The 20,418-nt window shown below is 51.5% G+C and overlaps 2 protein-coding genes across 2 annotated transcripts in view; both read right to left on the bottom strand.

Moving 5' to 3' along the window:
- Positions 1-9,627: 9,627 nt before the first annotated feature.
- Positions 9,628-18,096, bottom strand: LOC140396354 (lysoplasmalogenase TMEM86A-like). Its single transcript, XM_072484904.1, has 3 exons — positions 16,035-18,096; positions 13,301-13,490; positions 9,628-10,515 (listed from the first exon to the last, which is right to left on the bottom strand). Exons 1-3 carry the CDS (start codon positions 16,050-16,052, stop codon positions 10,085-10,087), a joined length of 639 nt encoding a protein of 212 aa, XP_072341005.1. The 5' UTR covers positions 16,053-18,096; the 3' UTR covers positions 9,628-10,084.
- Positions 18,097-19,375: 1,279 nt separating this feature from the next.
- Positions 19,376-20,418, bottom strand: part of pwp1 (PWP1 homolog, endonuclein) — a 42,995-nt gene continuing 41,952 nt past the window's right edge. The window contains exon 15 of the mRNA XM_072484903.1: positions 19,376-19,691. Coding sequence (XP_072341004.1) covers positions 19,582-19,691 — 110 coding nt within the window. The 3' untranslated portion in view covers positions 19,376-19,581. The remainder of the gene's footprint in view (positions 19,692-20,418) is intronic.

Here is a 20,418-nt window from a genome sequence, read left to right as displayed (position 1 = left end):
GGGGTGGAGGTTGGGGGGGGGTCCGTGCTGGGGTGGAGGTTGGGGGGGGGTCCGTGCTGTGGTGGAGGTTGGGGGGGGGGTCCGTGCCGGGGTGGAGGTTGGGGGGGGTCCGTGCCGGGGTGGAGGTGGGGGGGGGGTCCGTGCCGAGGAGGGGGATGGGAGGGCAAGTGAGTTGGTCCACCTGGCCAGGTGCCAGCCTCCAACAGTTGGACCCATGCGGTCCATGCCACCTGGCTGGGGGGAGGAGGGGATATGGGCAATGATGACATGTCGTCGTTCCCCTCCCCCCCACCAGGCCGTCATGTTTTCAGATCATCCAGCGATGTTGGCCGCCGTGGTGGCAGCCGCTCATGTCTATGTTGCCCTGGATGAGAAGGAGGAGGAGGAGCGTGCCAGAGAGGCGGCGCAGGCTGCCGCAGAGGGGCAGGCGGCAGCCGCCCAGGCTGAAGGGACACCTGACCGACAGGACGAGGAGGGGGAGGAGGACGTCGCGGCCCCACGGCAACGGAGGCACCCGAGGGCGCCCCGTGTGTACCGGCCCCGGCAGTCATACCAGGACCTCACGGACCGGGAATGCAGGAGGAGACTCCGGATGAGCCGGGAAACCGTGGCACACATCTGCCACCTGCTGGCACACCTGTCACCGCGTGGCACTGACCTCTCCCCGTGTCCGTCAAGGTTACGGTGGCCCTGAACTTTTATGCAACGGGGTCATTCCAGGCACCGTAGTGGGGACCTGTCGGGCATATCGCAGACATCGGTGCACCGGTGCATCCGGGCAGTGACAGATGCCCTATATGCCATGGCGCACCGCTACATCCGCTTCCCCGTGGACCGGGCCAGCCAAGATGCCCGGGCCGTGGGCTTCTCTGCCGTGGCCGGGTTCCCCATGGTCCAGGGCGCGATCGATGGGATGCACGTCGCCGTGCGGCCACCTGCAGATAACAGGGCCGTGTTCACTAATAGGAAGGGGACCTATTCGATGAACGTACAGGTGGTCTGCGACCACCGCATGATGATCCTGCACGTCTGCGCCCGTCACCCAGGCAGTGTACACGACTCATTCGTGTTGTCGCGGTCATCCATCCCCGGCATGTACGAGGGACGCCATCCCCGGCTGAGGGGCTGGTTGCTGGGCGACAGGGGCTACCCATTGCGATCGTGGCTGATGACGCCTATACGGAGGCCACGCAATGAGGCGGAGAACCGCTACAATGATGCCCATGTAGCGACAAGGGGAGTGATCGAGAGGTGCTTTGGCGTGCTGAAGATGCGTTTCAGGTGCCTGGACCTCTCTGGGGGCGCCCTCCAGTATCGGTCAGATAGGGTCGGCCGCATCATTGTGGTGTGCTGCGTCCTGCACAACATAGCCCAGCAGAGGGGCGATGTGCCGCAGGCAGAGGAGGGCGGAGTGGAGGAGCAGCAGGAAGAGGCCCAGTCCTCCCCAGATGAGGGGGATGGGGGCAATGGTCAGGGCAGACGGGGTAGACACAGGCGGGTGGCTGTCCACCGTTACCGGCTGGCCCAGCGGGCGCAGGACAGACTGATAGACGCCCGCTTCACTGACTAGATGGGCGTGGGAATCGGGTAGTATGGCCACAGACCGCACACCATGGCAACAGCCGACCACCCACAACCCCCACCCATCCACCCACCCAGCACCCTCACCCCCCTCCCCAACCCCACCCACCCCACCCGCATGCACACCGCCCCGCCCCCCCCCCCCCCCATTGCCGATCCACCTGCGGCACAACGGGCCGGGCTCACACAGTTGCGGGTGGACGCGTGTCTATCGCAGGCCATGGAGGATGATGACAACCCGCCCTGCGATGAGCTCCTGGCTCTACATCGTTGGACTATGTCTGACCCATGGCCACAGTACCACCATCCACCCGGACCATTCCTGCATGCGGCTGTGACACTGCAGCGCACGGTCCCGTCCTCTGCCCGGGGGATGTTGATGGCGGCCCAGGGGGAAGGGGGCAGACTCACCTGGGGCTGAGGTAAGACCACCCCTCACACACACACTTGCGCTCAACGTACATGACACCCCCGCACACTTTGGACAGAGCACAAAGGCAGCTTCGGTAGGTGTAACATTGACTTTAATAACCAAAGGAGTTCATGCACGTGCCCTAGCCCCTAAAACTCATCTGTGCCCTGCACCCGTGCCAACTTACTCAGTGTCTAATTGTTTGGCCTTACGGGCCCTTTGACTACGTCTACGTGGTTCCCCAGACGGTACAGCAGAACTGGAGGTGGACTCCTGTGATTCCTGCCCTCTGACACTGGATCCCTTTGGCGGCCGTTTCCTGGGGCGTCCTGGCCTAGATGGGCCAGGCTGCGGCCCGGGCGACTGGGATGGCGAGCTGCCAGCCTGTCCTGCCCGTTGCCCACCCGATGCACCTGGGACGGAAGGGGGGGGAGTCCGAGGTGTCGCGGTGTACCGGGACCACCCCTACAGAGGGAGCCGGGACGGACCACACCACCTCCTCCTCCCTCAGGGTGCCCGATGGCCCCCAGGCCTCTCCATGGGTGGGGGATGCGAACGGACTGGCCATCCGACGCCCCCCCGACATCTGGCGCTGCCAGTCCTGGAGGCTCGTGCTGGTATCGACAGGGGTCTGCAGGTTTGCAGCCATGGAGCCCAGGGTGTTGGCAAACCCTGTCTGTGACAGTGCGACGCCGGCTCGCACATGGCCACTGGCGCCTATGCCCTCAGCGATGGCCTGCTGAGACTGGGCCATGGCCTGCAGAGACTGGGCCATGGCCTGCTGAGACTGGGCCATGGCCTGCAGAGACTGGGCTATGGCGTTGAGCGCCTCTGCCATCTGGCGCTGGCACTGGCTCATGGCCTCCTGTGAGAGGGCAGCCATTTCCTGGGCCACAGACGCCGCCTGCACGGAAGGCCCCAGGCCTCGCAAACCATTCCCCATGTCTGACACCGTCGCAACCATTGCCTCCACCGCGGACGCCACCCGTGCGGTGTCAGCCTGGGTGGCACGCATGACCGGGACCACTCCCAGCTCCTGGACGCGGGTGGACTCCTCCACCTGCGACCGCAGCCGCCGCAAGCCGCCCGTCACCCTCTTCGCTCGTCTCCGGGTCGGTGGTTGCATCGGATCTATGTGAGGGTGTGGTAACTGCAGGAACCCGGGATCCATCTGGGCGGCAGATGTTCGCTTGGCCTGGGCTGCCCTCCGACCGCCCGGTCCCTCTGCTGCTCCTACCTCCACCTGCTGTACCGGGACGGCTGTGTTGTGCGCACCAGTGAGTGTACCAGACGCCTCATCACTAAAGTGCCCAACCGTGGTGAGTGTTTCTGCGATGGTGGAGGGTGTTGGTGACAGCAGTGGCGTTGTGTCGTGCTCTTCGTCCCACTCTGAGTCCATGGCACTTTGGGGTGGGGGTTCGTCTCCACCCATCCACTCTGAGTCACTGTCCGGTATTTCGTCTTCCTGGGTAGTGCTGTCCCGGGTAGTGCTGTCCCGGGTAGGGGTGTCCTGGGTAGTGGTGTCCTGGGTAGTGGTGTCCTGGGTAGTGGTGTCCTGGGTAGTGGTGTCCTGGCTCGGATGCGACGGGGGCCTGTGGCTGCCCCCTCATCGCTGGGTGGTCGCTCCCGCACGTGACGGGGGTGTCGTATCCCTGTTGCTCCAGGTCTCTCCGTCTCCCGTGGTGTGCGAGGGGCATCCTGCGGGCGTCGCATGCTGGAGGGTGCGGGTCTCTCCGTCTCCCGTGGTCTCCGAGGGGCATCCTGCGGGCGTCACATGCTGGAGGGTGCGGGTCTCTCCGTCTCCCGTGGTCTCCGAGGGGCATCCTGCGGGCGTCGCATGCTGGAGGGTCCGGGTCTCTCCGTCTCCCGTGGTGTGCGAGGGGCATCCTGCGGGCGTCGCATGCTGGAGGGTTCGGGTCTCTCCGTCTCCCGTGGTGTGCGAGGGGCATCCTGCGGGCGTCGCATGCTGGAGGGTGCGGGTCTCTCCGTCTCCCGTGGTGTGCGAGGGGCATCCTGCGGGCGTCGCATGCTGGAGGGTGCGGGTCTCTCCGTCTCCCGTGGTCTCCGAGGGGCATCCTGCGGGCGGTCTGCATCTGCAGGGATGGGTGCCTGGACGTTTGGGCCTGCGATACACAATGAAGCATGCATGGTTAGACATCAGGCAGTGATCAGGTGATACGGGGGAGGGGGGATATGGGGACGGGCTGTCGGTGGCTCACTCGCTAGTACGCCCCCAACCTCTGCATCAGCAACCTCCCAGTCCTCAGGTCCGCCAGCCAGTTCCAGGGCCCTTTCCTCGTGTTCGGTCAGTGGCCTCTCATCAGCGGGCCCTCCTCCAGTCCTCACATGCTCCCTATTGTTGTGTGCGCGCTTCTCCTGTGGGGGGGGGGGGGGGGGGGTGGTGGCAGGGGTAAAAGGCAACACTGTTAGGCAGGTATATGAATGCACGCCATCGGTTGCGCGTGCATTGCAGAGGTTAAGGTTAGGGCTGGATTCACTTGGGGATATGGGGGAGGGGGGGATATGGGGGAGGGGGGATATGGGGGAGGAGGGGATATGGGGGAGGGGGGGATATGGGGGAGGGGGGGATATGGGGAGGGGGGATATGGGGGGAGGGGGGGATATGGGGAGGGGGGGATATGGGGGAGGCTCACCCTGCCTGCTCTGACGAGGTCGTTCACCTTCTTGTGGCACTGGGTGCCTGTCCGTGGTGTCAGGGCCACAGCGGTGACGGCCTCTGCCACTTCCCTCCACAGACGCCGGCTGTGGCGTGGGGCAACTCTGCGTCCGTGCCCGGGATACAGGGCGTCCCTCCTCTGCTCCACCGCGTCCAGGAGCGCCTCCACATCGCGTGACTCGAACCTCGGGGCTGAGCGACGGCCAGCCATCCAGTCGGGTGTTGCGGTCGGGTGGGGGGGAGCAGCGCGGCCTTATGAGCCGTCACGCCGTGCAGCGCATATGACGCTGCACGGCGTGAACCACTGCGCAAGCGCGGATCCCGTTACGTCGCTGCTAGCCCATTTCGGGCCGGAGACTATCGACCCATTTTTCCGACGTGACGCAAGTGGGATTTGCGCCGTTTTTTGCGCCGATCGATAACGGAGAATTTTGCCCCTGGAGTCACGTGGTCAACTGACACTACTGACACTGCAGGGCTCGCTCATTACTGTCCCTCCAATAGTCGACTGCTCCCTCAATACGGCCCCTCGAATTATCTACAGCTCCCTCAGTACAGTCCGTCTGATAGTCTATTGCTCTGACAATACAGGTCCTCCAATAGTCTACTTCTCCCTCAATATAGTCCCTCCAATAGTCTACAGCTCCCTCAATGCAGTCCCTCCGATAGTCTACTGCTCCCTTAATACAGTCCCTCCGATAGTCTACCGCCCCGCCTATACTGCCCCTCCAATAGTCTACTGCTCCCTCAATACTGCCCCTCCAATAGTCTACAGCTCCCTCAATATAGTCCCTCCAAGAGTCTACTGCCCTGCCTATACTGCCCCTCCAAGTCTTCTGCTCCGTCAATAAAGCCGCTCCAATAGCCTACTGCCCCCTTAATACTGCTCCGTCAATACTGTTCCTCTGACAGTCTCCTGCTCCCTCAACAAAGCCCCTCCAATAGCCTACCAAAGCCCCTCCAATAGCCCTGCCAATTCTGCCCCTCTGATAATGCACTGCCCCTCCCCCCAATACTGCCCCTACAATAGCCTATTGCCCCCTCAATACTGCCCCTCCGATAATGTACTGCCCCCTCAATACTGCCCCTCCAATAGTCTACAGCTCCCTCAATATAGTCCCTCCAAGAGTCTACTGCCCTGCCTATACTGCCCCTCCAAGTCTTCTGCTCCGTCAATAAAGCCGCTCCAATAGCCTACTGCCCCCTCAATACTGCTCCGTCAGTACTGTTCCTCTGACAGTCTCCTGCTCCCTCAACAAAGCCCCTCCAATAGCCTACCAAAGCCCCTCCAACAGCCCTGCCAATACTGCCCCTCCAATAATGTACTGCCCCTCCCCCAATACTGCCCCTACAATAGCCTATTGCCCCCTCAATACTGCCCCTCCGATAATGTATTGCCCCCTCAATATTGCCCCTCCAATAGCCTACTGCCCCCTCAATACTGCCCTTCCGATAATGTCCTGCCCCTCCGATAGTCTACTGCTCTGTCAGTTCTGCCCCTCTGTCTACTGCTCCCTCCATATTGACTCTCCTACAGTGTCTTATTCCCCCAGTACTGTCTCTCTGACAGAATTGTTACAGAACATAAGGGGGCCATTCGGCGGCCCATCATGTCAGCACCGACTCTCCAATTGATGAATTCAACAACTGCCATTCCCCTGCCTTCTCTTCGAAACCCTGCATATTCTTCCTTTTTCAGATAATATTCGAATTCTGCCTTCACTGCCTCGACTGAACCAGTCCTCACCACACTCAGGCCGCGCGCTCCAGACCCTGTGTGAAGAAGCTTTTTCCTCATTCGCCAGTGCTTCCTTTGCCAACTACCTTAAATCTGTGCCGTCTTGTCTTTGATCCTTCCACCAATGGGAGCAGTCTGTCCCTGTCTACTCTCTCCGGACCCCGCAGGGTTTTGAACACCTTTATCAATTTGCCTTTCAACCTTCCCTTCTTCCTTGAAACCAGTTCCAACTTTTCCAATCTGTCTTTGTAACTTAAGTTCCTCATCCCAGGAACCATTCTCATGAATCTTTTCTGCTCTCTCTCTCTCTCTCTCTCTATTGCTTGTACATCTTTGCTGAAGTGTTGTGCCCAGAACTGGAGGCAATATTCCAGCTGAGGCTGACCCAGTGTTCATTACCTCTTTGCTCCGATTGGCGGAGCTTAGGATACCGTCTATTTTATTAATCACGCTCTTAACCTGTCCTGCCACCTTCACAGACTTGTGTACAGATACATCCAGGTCTCGCTGCTCCTGGGTCCCTTTAGAATTGTACCTTTTATTTTAAAGTGTCTCTCTCTATGCTTTTCCTATCAGAATGAATGACCTCACTTTTCTGCATTGAATTTCATCTGCCACTTGTCCACCCACTCCCCCAACTTAACTATGTCCTTTTGAAGTTCTACACTATCCTCCTCACTTCACAATGCCTCCAAGTTTTGTATCATCTGCAAATTTTTTAATTGTGCCTTGTACACCTAGGTTTAAGTTATTAATATCTATCAGGAAAAGCAATGGTCCCAACACGGACCTCAGCGGTGAGATTCTCCGTTTCTGAGATTAAGTGTTGATGCAGGGGCAGGATTTGTGGACTTCCAGCAAAACTGGCGCTCCACCTGGACCGATTCAGCGACTGTTAAGGGGCCGGCACCGACCTCACGTGGAACACAATCGATTCCAATGAGAAACAGTGCGGGCCTGGCAGAAGCCCTCCTCTTTCACCACAATCTGTGCAGTATTTTCTTCCTTGTTAAAGACTGATGCAAAATATTAATTTAATACCTTAGGCATCCCTCCTGCCTCCATGTATAAATCCCCTTCTGGTCTCTAACCGAGCCAACTACTTTTACCGCAATTTTGCTATTTATATGCCTGTAGAAGACATTGGGATTCCCTTTATTGTTAGCTGCCGGTCTCTTCTCGTACTCTCTCTTTCCTTCCTTAGTCCTGCACTACCTTGTCAATTGGATTATGGGCTCAAGTCTCTGTATTGGGAACAAATCCAGGATGATGTGAACTGAGGGGAGAGTGTTAGCAACCCATGGAGCCAGGGTAACCATAACTTTGAACTGGGTTGAAGTCATACTGTAGCCAGTGCAATCAAAATCTGGTGTATGGATGCAGATTTGGGATGTGCTGAGGTGCTGCGTGCAGGCCATGAGTGGGATACATGATATATCACAATCCAAAATGCGCCCAGAAAATGCACCATGCAACTTGACAATGCCAAATGCACAGACACTGTGCACACTGGAGGTTAATGAACCAGATCCTGTAATGTGTCAGGCACGAGTATCTTCCAACTTTCTAAAGCTGCAGGATGGAAAATGCCAAGCACAACCGCACTATTCTGCAGATAACAGAAACATGCCCAAAATATCTTTCCTTATGCAATTATCCTTTAGTTTGATGATCGAGGGTCTCCCATTTAAAACAGAGATGGCGAAGAATTTCTTCTCTCAGGGAGCAGGTGCAGGGTACTGAATGGCCTACTCCTGCTGCTATTTTTTCTGTTCCATTTATTGTGTTTGAATAACATGTTACCTGCATTTTGGTAGATATTTTGAGCCCTTGGTTAATTATTCTTCAATTTGCTGGAGAGCCTTTACATGCTGGAGACTCCAGAAGGAGTTGCTCGCTCCAAGATTTACTCAATTTTCCCCGATTTGGCAAATAGGCGAAGATCCCAGTTTGCAGCCCCTTTTTTAGTGAAATGGGCGCTCAGACTTTGGCAGTGTTGAAGCTTCAGAGACTATGATCCTTCCTCAGAACTCCCTGAAAAATTTGCATTGCCTCCAGATTATAGAAAGTTGTTATAAGGCCAGAAGACGTAGGAGCAGAATTAGGCCACTTGGCCCATCGAGTCTGCTCCGCCATTCAATCATTTTTCTCATCCCCATTTGCCTTCCTTCTCCCCATAACCCCTGATGCCCTTATTAATCAAGAACCTATCTCTCTTTGTCTTAAAGACACTCAGTGAGGGGGGCGGCACCTGGCACAGTGGTCAGCACTGCTGCCTATGGCACTGAGGACCGGGGTTTGAATCCCGGCCCTGGGTCACTGTCCATGTGGAGTTTGCACATTCACCCCGTGTCTGCATGGGTTTCACCTCCACAATCCAAAGATGTGCAGGTTAGGTGAATTGGCCAGACTAAATTACCCCTGAATTGGAAAAACAAATAAATGGGTACTCTAAATTTTTTTTTTTTTAGAAAGACACTGTGATTTGGCCTCCACAGCCTTCTGCGACAAAGAGTTCCACAGATTCACCACCTTTTGGAACATTATCAATATTGCTGAAAAAACTGACATGTTGCTGAAACTTCTGGCCTCAGCCTACCAGTCTAAATTTGCCAATGAATCAGACTCCTTTTCTCTTGCAATGTAAATTATGGTTGTTTGAAATTTGGCATTCTAGTAATTGTCCTGATGGGTGCAAGATGAAAAACTTTGACAACACTTCTCTTTTCAGCAATATTCAAGTTGTATAATAACAAGTGAAATTATTAATTGTGTGTTTCTGGTTAACGTGTCTGCGTGGGTTTTCTCCGGGTGCTCCGGTTTCCGCCCACAAGTCCCGAAAGACATGCTGTTAGGTGAATTGGACATTCTGAATTCTCCCTCAGTGTACCCGAACAGGCGCCGGAATGTGGCGACAAAGGGCTTTTCACAGTAACTTCATTGCAGTGTTAATATAAGCCTACTTGTGACAATAAAGATTATTATTATAACATAGGGGATGGTTTTATTTTTGATACTCTGTATTGGTTTATAGGGAGAGAGAGAGAGACTGTCTGTTGGGCAAGGGCCATGACCTTAGGGGTGTGAAGTATAAGAGTCTGAGATAGGGTCCAGGGTTACTTGGGTGTGGATGTGCCTACAGACAGTAGTTTGACAGGTAGTTGTATTCTAAAAGGAATTTTCTTTAAACTAAATTAAATGGATAAATGAACATTTTCTTCCCAAACTTTATTCCCTCTCAAAGTTTATTTCTGAATATCGCTGGTTTTGGGCAGGTAGATTAGAAAATCTTTGGCTTTGGGACACGGAACAGGGTGAGTTTTTTTGTTGTGCTCCATCCGCTCAAAATACTCGATTCCAGCCACAGGTTCAAATCACTGAATGGGGATCACTGGGTTCAGCTACTGAAACCGGTAACGTCACCGGCGTGGGGGGGGGGGGGGTGAATGGAAAGCCCAGATTGTTTAAACCTGTGTTCAGTCCGACTCTGTCACTGGCCAAGGAAATATAATTCAGCAACAGACCTATCAACGGGTTGATTAACCTTTGGTAAAGATCCATTGACCGAGCAGGGGTTCCAGCTGAATGCTGGGCAAAAAAACACGAGGGGACAAATTGCATTAAAAAAAACATTTAGAATTAGTAAATACTTTTCACTCTCTGTTAGTGAATGGGCCTAAAGAGCAGACAGAGCAATGAGTAACTGTCCCATGTAATAGGTGGAGCTGACGATTAACTCGGTGTGAGGGACTGGCGACTGGAACTGGAATATGTGAGTTGAGAAGACAGCGTTGGATGCGACAAGTGTGGCGGCCCCCACAAGGGCAGCGGAGCTGTTCTTGTTCTGGGCGGATTTCCACCAAGCCAGTGCCCTCCAGAGCATGAGGAGGAAGGTCAGGGTGTAAGCAATCGCAGCAGGTTGGGCCAACTCCTGCAGTTTTGGAGATCCAAAGATACAAGCTACCCCAGCGGCAAGGCAGACAGAACAAGCCAGGAGGAAGTTATCGTCGTGCAGTGTAAACGCTACAGCATACATACAGTAGGCAATCCCAAAACAGATGACACCAAAAATGAAGTATTCCTGTTTGTACAGCTGGCACAGGTCACCTGCAAGATTAAAACAAAGAGTAAGACTTAATTATTAAAAATTTGTTCATGGGGCGTGTGTGTCGCTGGTAGGATCCTAATTGCCCTTGGGAAGGTGGTGGTGAGCGGTCTTGATACGCTGCAGCCCATGTGGTGTAGGTACACCCACAGTGCTGTTAGGCAGAGAGTTCCAGGATTTTGACTCGGTGACATTGAAGGAACAGCGATATATTTCCAAGTCAGGAGGGTGTGGGGCTTGGAGGGCAACTTCCAGGTGGTTGTCGCCCCATGTCTTTGCTGCCCTTGTCCTTCGGGGTGCTGGAGGTTCTGGGTTGGACGGCATCGATGGTCGAGGGAGTGACTGTTGAAGGTGGTGGATGGGGTAACAATTGAGCGCTTTGTCATGTTATATACCATTTTTTAAAAAAACATCTGTCTTCTCAAAGCGCTTTTACAACCTCAGAAGTACTTTGAGCTGTGGTCCCTATTGTAAAGTAGGAAACGCAGCAGCTAGTTTGAGAAAACTCTGACAAATGTGATAATGAGCAGATATTCTATTTTCTGTGATACTCACTGAGCGATGAACATTGGTCAAGGCACCAGAGTACTGCCCTATTCTTCATTGAAACATGGCCGTGGGATTTTCACCTCCACACCGAGCTGCCAGGTAGGACCATAGCTTAATGTCTCATCTGAAAGACAATCCCCTCTGACAGTGCGGCACTCCCTCAGTACTGACCCTCTGACAGTGCGGCACTCCCTCAGTACTGACCCTCTGATAGTGCAGCACTCCCTCAGTACTGACCCTCTGACAGTGCAGCACTCCCTCAGTACTGACCCTCTGACAGTGCGGCACTCCCTCAGTACTGACCCTCTGATAGTGCAGCACTCCCTCAGTACTGACCCTCTGACAGTGCAGCACTCCCTCAGTACTGACCCTGTCAGTGCGGCACTCCCTCAGTACTGACTCTCTGACAGTGTAGCACTCCCTCAGTACTGACCCTCTGACAGTGCAGCACTCCCTCAGTACTGACCCTGTCAGTGCGGCACTCCCTCAGTACTGACTCTCTGACAGTGCAGCACTCCCTCAGTACTGACCCTCTGACAGTGCAGCACTCCCTCAGTACCCACCCTCTGACAGTGCAGCACTCCCTCAGTACTGACCCTCTAACAGTGCAGTACTCCCTCAGTACTGACCCTCTGACAGTGCAGCACTCCCTCAGTACTGACCCTCTGACAGTGCAGCACTCCCTCAGTACTGACCCTCTGGAAGTGCAGCACTCCCTCAGTACTGACCCTCTGACAGTGCAGCACTCCCTCAGTACCGACCCTCTGACAGTGCAGCACTCCCTCAGTACTGACCCTCTGACAGTGCAGCACTCTCTCAGTACTGACCCTCTGGCAGTGCAGCACTCCCTCAGTACTGACCCTCTGGCAGTGCAGCAGTCTCAGTACTGACCCTCTGACAGTGCCGCACTCCCTCAGTACTGACCCTCTGACAGTGCAGCACTCCCACTCCCCTGCGAAGGCCACCCTGATGTTTTCATTCAAGTCTCTGAATTGGTGTTTGAAACCACGACCTTCTGATCAGAGCTATAATTGTTCCAAGTGATCATTTATCCGTTTGTATTTTGACTTCAACTCTTCATGGATTTTCTTCATGAAAATTAAGAGTGGGATTTATTATTGCATTGGACAAACTATATACTGAAGCCTGGATAAATTGAATGGGGTGATCAAATTTAGTGAAATTGAAAAATAAACAGTAAATATAAATCATCAGGAAGTTCCTGGGGCGAGATTCCCCGACCCCCCGCCGCGTCGGAGAATCGCCGGGGGCTGGCGTGAATCCCGCCCCCGACGGTTGCCGAATTCTCCAGCACCGGATAATCGGCGGGGGAAGGAATCGCGCCGCGCCGGTTGGCGGCCCCCCTCCCGCGATTCTCCGGCCCTGATGGGCCGAAGTCCCACTGCTAAAATGCCTGTCCCACCGGCGTAGATTAAACCATCTACCTTACCGGCGGGACAAGGCGGCGCGGGCGGGCTCTGGGGTCCTGGGGGGGGCGCGGGGTGATCTGGCCCCGGTGGGTGCCCCCACGGTGGCCTGGCCCGCGATCGGGGCCCACCGATCCGCGGGCGGGCCTGTGCCGTGGGGGCACTCTTTTCCTTCCGCCTTCGCCACGGTCTCCACCATGGCGGAGGCGGAAGAGACTACCTCCACTGCGCATGCGCCGCCCGGAGATGTCATTTCCGCGCCAGCTGGCGGGGCACCAAAGGCCTTTTCCGCCGGCTGGCGGGGCGGAAATTCGTCCGGCGCAGGCCTAGCCCCTTAAGGTTGGGGCTCGTCCCCCCAAGATGCGGAGCATTCCGCACCTTTGGGGCGACGTGATGCCCGACTGATTTGTGCCGTTTTGGGCGCCAGTCGGCGGACATCGCGCCGATACCGGAGAATTTCGCCCCAGATATCTGTAACTTTAGCTGGTCTCAGTAAGGGCGAAACTATCAATGATTGGTGTAAAAACCCATCTGGTTCACCGTCCACTAGGGAACGAAATATACCGTCCTTACATGGTCTGACCTACAAGTGACTCCAGACCCACAACAATATGGTTGATTTGTTAGCTGTCCTCTGAAATGGCCTAGCAAGCTGCTCAGTTCAAGGACAATTTGGAATAGGCAATAAATGCCAGACCAGCCAGCGATGCCCACATCCCATGATTGAGTAAAAGAATCATTATTCGAAATAATTCTCCAGGCCACTGGCCAAAGTTCCTCCTGAGTTGCAGTCACTGTCTCAGATCCTCACCTGCAGCCGAGAAGCACAGTCCTGCCGTCACTCTGGCAGAATAGTCGCTCCCACGCTGATCATACTGGATCGCAGCGATAAGGACGACGATCGGCAAAATCTTGAAGAGGGCCTTTATCGGATTCGGGGGGCTCTCTGGCAGTCCGAACTGGTATCTCAGCAAGAGGGCTAGTGCAAAGGGCAGCACCACCTGCAGTCAGAGAGGACATCATTCAGTCCACACACAAACACAAATGGGTCATATCAGGGTACTCAATGACTGTACTCTGGGTGTGCACTTTGAGTCTGTTGGTCACTCTGTGTACACTTTCAAACGCCCATTGCAGAAAGGCTATTAAAGCTCAGGACAGTGTCGATTCACTCGGAAATGGGGAACTAAAGTTATCAGGATATGGGGACTGTTTGTACTTGAGCAGAGAGGCTGAGGGGAGAATTAATAAAGATATTATTAGGAATTTGATGAGGTGAATTGGAGATGGTTTCATGTGGCTGGGGAGTCAGTGACAAGGTATTATCATCGACCACAACTTTAATGTAGCGAAACAGGGGCACGATCAAATCCTGACACTGCCACATGAGGAAATGGTTTAATTGGTGGTGAAATGTCGAAGGAGTGGGTTTGAAGGAGCATTCTAAAGGAGAAGAGTGAGGCAAAGAGTTTAGGGAGGAAATTCCATTGCTTTGGACCCAGGCAGCTGAAGGTACGGCCACCAATAATGGAGCGGTTAAAATTGGGGATACCCAAGAGAGCAGAAACGTAACAGTACGAGTTAAGGGGTTAGGATTAATTTGTTCATATTGAGAATTATTGAAGCATGTAATACCTTGACCAAGGAAAGGAACTAGGCCTGGGAACACTCTTGTCAAGCCGCTTGAAGGTTGTGGCTTCTGGTGACGCCAGGACCTGAACTCCCAAATGAGTGCAGTATCAGAGGGAGTTCTGCATTGTCAGGGATGTCTCACTCGCTGTGCAGGTGAATGGTAAAGTTCCAATGTTTTCCTGGCCGCCGCCACCACCGCTCCCTGGTAAGAGACGATTGAGAGGGAAATCTGATAGCGATGTACAGGATTATGACAGGTTTACACTTAGGCAATAATAGCTGTTCCCATTAGCTGAAGGATTGGGGGATGTAGATTTAAGGTTTTGGGCAAGAGATGCAAGGAGGGAGGGAGATGTGAGGTGGGGGATGTTTTTTTATGCAGTGAGTGGCAGTGACCTGGAACTCACTGCCCATGAGGTAGACAAAGCAGAGATCAATCAATTCAAACGAAGGGGAGCACGGTGGTGCAGTGGTTAGCACTGCGGCCTCAGGCGCCGAGGTCCCAGGTTAGATCCCGGTTCTGGGTCACCGTCCGGGTCGGGTTTGCACATTCTCCCCGTGTTTGCATGGTTTTCACCCCCACTACCAAAAGATGTGCAGGGGAAGTGGATTGGCCACGCTAAATTGCCCCATAATTGGAAAAAAATGAATTGGGTATTCTCATTTTTTAAAAATCAATTCAAAGGGACCTTAGATGGGCACTTGCAGAGCTACGGGGATAGAACTGGGCTAAGGGACTGCCTGGATTGATCTAGAGACCTGGCAGGGACTCGATGGGCAGAATAGCCTCCTTCTGGGTGCTCTGACACAATCAACAAAGCTTAAGTTAGCGAAGTCATTCATCTCTGCTATTTATGGGATCTCCCTGTGCCCAAATGATTGTCCCCCAAACATAAATGACTAGACTTCAAATCCATTATGGTGAAGGTGCTCGCCTTACATGATCCATGGTTAGTAGGTTGACAGAGTCTGCGAAATGGAGGAACTTTTGTTATTTTCTGACCCATGTTTTAAACTGTGTACAATCAGTCTACATTACTGGTTGTTACTCCCAGTCGCCCCCATCATTAGTTTAAAGTCCCCGATAGACTTCCACAAAGCAAGGAGATGAGGCAAGAGCCAATATGTTACATTCAGGAATAAGAGTTTGGTTCAGATCCTGGATTCAGAAACTAAGCAATTGGATTCCCCAAGGAATAAAGCTGCTATGTCTGTTGTGGATAAACCTTGTTCTTGCTAGGAAACCCTTGTTTCTGCTGGGAATAACCCCCTGATGCTTGTTTGGGAATAAAGCCCTGATTCCTGCTGCGAATAAAGCCCTAATTTCCACTGGGAATAAACCTCGTTTCTGCTAGGAATTAGCCCGTTTCTGCTGGGCATAAACCTGTTTCTGGTGGGAACCCCTGGTCCAGCTTGGAATTAAACTCTTGATTCTGCAGGAATAAAACACTGGTGCCTGCTGGAAATGAATGCCTGACTCCTGCTAGGAATAAACCCCCTGCTGGGAATAAATCCCAATTTCTACTGGGGTTAACCCCTTGTTCCAGTTGAGAATAAACCCGCCCGTTTTGCTGGGGAGTGGGAAGAGCCCTGATGCTCGCTGGGAATAAAGCCCTGATTCCTGTTGGGAGTATACCCTTGTTTCTGCTGGGAATAAATCCCTTGCTCCTGGTTGGAATAACCCCGTTTCTGCTGGAACACCTGCTCCATCTGGGAATAAGCCTCTGTTCCTGCTGGGAATAAACCCATTTCCCGCTGGGAATTCGATTCTTGCTGTGAATATCCTGCTGGGAAGAGACCCCCTGATTCTTGCTGGGAATAACCCCCCCGCAGTTCCTGCATGGTGCGCCAATTATCTGATTGTTGAAGCCAATGATTGTAACCAGCACCGAGTTCCGGGACTTGACATTTACCTTCAAGATTCTTTCCATGCGCTTGCAGGTTCCAACTCTCGGCTCTGAAATTGAGGTTTATTTGAGTTCACTGCTCAAAGAACAGTTTTCATAGTCACAATGATAAATTCGGATGGGTTCGTAAATCATGCCTTATTTATGATCGTGCTATTTATGATCGGCCGCATTTGATATTAGATTCTGAATTATTTAAAACGTAACCTGTTCATTGTTTACAAATAATGTGCGTGTTTATATCATCAGTGCGTCAAATGACAAAGCAGCGTTCCAGGAACAATCAATGCAGGTTTTACAGGAAGCGTCAAGACCAATGCAGTTGTTACAGGAGGACTATGGCAGTTATTTCAAGACCAATGTAGCTTTACAGAAGGGTCAGTGCAGTTATTTCCAGACCAATGTAGCTGTTACAGGAAGGACCAATGCAGTTATTTCAAGACCAAATGTAGTTTTACAGAAGGGCCAGTGCAGTTATTTCAAGACCAATGTAGCTGTTACAGGAAGGACCAATGCAGTTATTTCAAGACCGATGTAGTTTTACAGAAGGACCAGTGCAGTTATTTCAAGACCAATGTAGCTGTTACAGGAAGGACCAATGCAGTTACTTCAAGACCAATGTAGTTGTTACAGGAAGGGTCCCTGAAGTTATTTCAAGACCAATGCAGTTGTTACAGGAAGTGTCCGTGCGGATATTTCAAGACCAATGCAGTTGTAACAGGGTCAGTGGCGTTGTTACAGGCAGGGTCCGTGCGGTTGTTTCAAGACCAATGCAGCTGGAACAGGAAGGACCAATGTTGAGTATTATCTTGAACCTCATTCTCACTTGATCATTGCTGATTTCCTGAAGTCCAGGAAAGTCAGTCGGCACATGATGGGCATTTATGCTCATCACAGTGAATCATCACCATTTGTCGACAGGTGTGCCCACATCCAAGTCTTGTTCCTGTAACATCTCCGCTGTACGCATTTACCACATCTGCTATTTGTGGATCATCCCAGGATCCAAAGACCGCCAAGTTTCTTTACAGCAAACCACCTCCTTAAACCCCTCCGCCGTTTCGCCCACCCTTGCTTCCAACTGGTTGAATTGGGTGAGATACACTCACCTGTCCCATTCATATCCTTCCAGTCAGAGTCATCTGTAATGGCTTCTCTTCCCACTCCTACACTTACCTCTATCCTTGACCCCCCTCCTATTTCTCATCAGCACCATCTCTCAGACACTGTCTAATGGCACAGCTTGGTATGCCATACAGAGCTATACCATATAGCTCTACCTCATCTCGACCCCTCCACTGTCCCTAAATTTTCAGACTGCTTGTTCAACATCCAGTACTGGATGAGCAGAAATTTCCTCACACTAATTATTGGGAAAACTGAAAGGCAACTACAAACTCTACCCTCTCCCTGGCATATGCCAGAGGTTGGATCAGACTATTCATAACTGTAGATGAATTTTCAATCACATCTGCACCATCACCAAGACCACCTATCTCCACCTCTGCAACACTGCCCGACTCCACTATCCAAACGCCAAAACCTACATTCACTCCTGTGCTCCTACCACACTCGACAATTTCATCACACCATTGGCCAGTGTTCCACATTATACACACCATAAACTAATCATGTAAACTCTGCTGCTCATGTCAAAACTCACACCAAGCTATATTCACCCAGCATCCCCACGCTCGCTCATCTACACTGGCTCTTGGTTCATCAACACCTTAATGAGTTCTCACCTGTGTTTTCTACATTGTAAATACCCTTGCCCCTCCCCATTTCTGCAATCCCTCCAAATCTCCGAAGTACCTGTTTAATTCTGGCCTCATCACTTTCTGAACTTTAATTGCTCCAACCACTGGGGGTCAGGCTTTCAACTGCATGCGTCTAAAGCTCTGGAATTCTCTTGCCAAATGTCTTGGTTGCTCTTTCCTCCTTTAAAGCGCCCTTAACATCCACATCTTTTGATCAAATGCCTCAAAATTGCCTGTGGCTGGTTGCCAAATTTTGTTTGATAATTGCCTATAAGGCACCTCTAACAACGTTACAAGCGCTATGTAAATACAAGTTGCCATTGCACATGTACCATACCTGCTATACACATGTACTACCAATTACCTTCAGGTACCCAATCCCCCCCCCCCCCAATGCTCTGATATCCCTCCCTCTCTCCTTTTAAGACTCTCATTAAAATCCACCTCTTGACCAGCAAGCTTTTGGTTATTCACAATTTCTCCTGCAATCTCGGATCTATTTTTTTGTTATATGGCAGAGGTATTTTTGGATAGGGCAATACAGCACAGGCCATTCAGTCCATCACCTGTGCTGCCTCTTTGAAAGAGCTCTCCATTCAGTCCCACCTCTCCTTGTTGATGAGAAATATGCAGGGCTAGGTGCAGAAGTGTTTATACAACACCCACAATTTAAAAACAGCCCAAGGCTCCTCACAGGGGCGTTAGCAAACTACGTTTGATACCGAACTACACAAGGAAATGAGGGCAGGTGACCAAAAAGCTCGGTCAAAAACCTTTTGGAAGTTACTACTGAATCTTTTCTTGTCACCCTTTCAGCCAGTGCATTGCTGATCATAACATCCCACTGTTAAAAGAAAACCCTGACTATTTTGCCAACTGCCTTAAATCTATGACCTCAATTACCAGCCCTCCTTGCCAATAGAAACCCTTTGTCCTTATCCTATCAAATGCTTTCAATTTTGATCACCTCTATTAAATCTTCCCATAACCTTCCATGCTGTAAAAATAAATCCCCAGTTTCTCCACATAAACTAAAGACCCTCATCCCGGATACCATTCAAATGAATCTCCTCTGAACCTGATCAAAGGCTTCAATATCCTTCAGTGATATTGAAGTGCATCAGTGAATATACTCACAATGATCCCAACTGAAACTTTTAAGGGAATTCCATCTGCTCTTAAATCAACTTTCAATCCATGTGGTCCCATTCTTTCAAACATCTTCATGGAACTAATAGCTCTCCCAACTTGCTCAGATGAGCTGTTCATTTTCTTTGTTCCAACAATCTCCACCCTTCCTTCCAATATAATGATTTTATAGAAGAAAAATTAATGAAAATATTGGATTCCAGAAGTGTGGCTGTGCTGTGTAAATTAACAACGTCCTGTCCATCCATGCGTGTATCCAAATCGCAATTGTATTTGCTCTCAACACGTCCAGCCAGGAGGCCAGAGCATCATGTCTGTGCCGACTGACTTTGTTCTCACTGATGGTGAGCATTGGTCAGAGATTCCTCACAAAGGTTTCCACAAGAATCTTACCGTTAATCTTTGACAACGTGAAGCTGCAAAAATCACTTGCACGGGTTTAAGCAACATTCAACTTTATTCCACGAATACGAGAGCATTATATGAGGCAGGATACCTGCTCAGTAATTTCATATAATGCAATATTAGTTTTTTAAAAATCAGTCAGTGTTATCGTTCCTCCACAGCAATCTACAACTTTAACAAGAGGAATTGTAAAGTTGTAAGTAGCTATCTGTTGATCCGGAGTGTCTGTGTTGTTCAGTCTAGGACTCCATTGCGTTCTGTGTTGTGCTGCTCGTCACAGGGCCAGTAACAGATGAACTCCAGGGTGCAGCGACCTGTAATCTTTCACGAGATCCAAATGCCACGTTCACTGGAGATCATCACAGACAAGGAAAAGAGTTAATCTTCAGAGTGACTGAAGACTCTGGGACAAACAAACACTTTGTACAAAATCAGTGTAAGGTTTCTAAACAAAGGAAAAATGAATGAAACAGGGTGGTTCTCCATGATGTATCTATCCTTCAAACATGACAGGTGATAAGGTCACAGAATTATGGCCCCAGAGTATTTGCAGTTCTGAACATAAGCCCGTGTTACAAAAAGACTTGTGTTACATCATGTCTTTCAGGATTACCTATACAGCTAATGAAGTTCTTTTGAATTGTAGTCACTGTTGTAATGTAGGAAATGCAGCAGCCAGCTTGTGCACAGCACAGCAAGATCCCACAAACAACAAAGAAGAAGGAGGCATATGACGTACATAAACAACTGGGATCAAGTGGATCCCTTGAAGAGTATAGAGATTGTCGAAAGAGTTAAGAGGGAAATCAGGAGGGCAAAAAGGGGACATGAAATTGCTTTGGCAAATAATGCAAAGGAGAATCCAAAGAGCTTCTACAGATACATAAAGGGAAAAAGAGTAACTAGGGACAGAGTAGGGCCTCTTAAGGATCAACAAGGACATCTATGTGCAGAGCCACAAGAGTTGGGTGAGATCCTGAATGAATATTTCTCATCGGTATTCACGGTGGAGAAAGGCATGGATGTTAGGAAACTAAGGGAAATAAATAGTGATGTCTTGAGAAGTGTGCATATTA

This window comes from Scyliorhinus torazame, chromosome 19 (assembly GCF_047496885.1).
Source record: "Scyliorhinus torazame isolate Kashiwa2021f chromosome 19, sScyTor2.1, whole genome shotgun sequence".
NCBI classification, from domain to species: Eukaryota; Metazoa; Chordata; class Chondrichthyes; order Carcharhiniformes; family Scyliorhinidae; genus Scyliorhinus; species Scyliorhinus torazame.
This window is presented reverse-complemented; position numbering and strand designations above follow the sequence as displayed.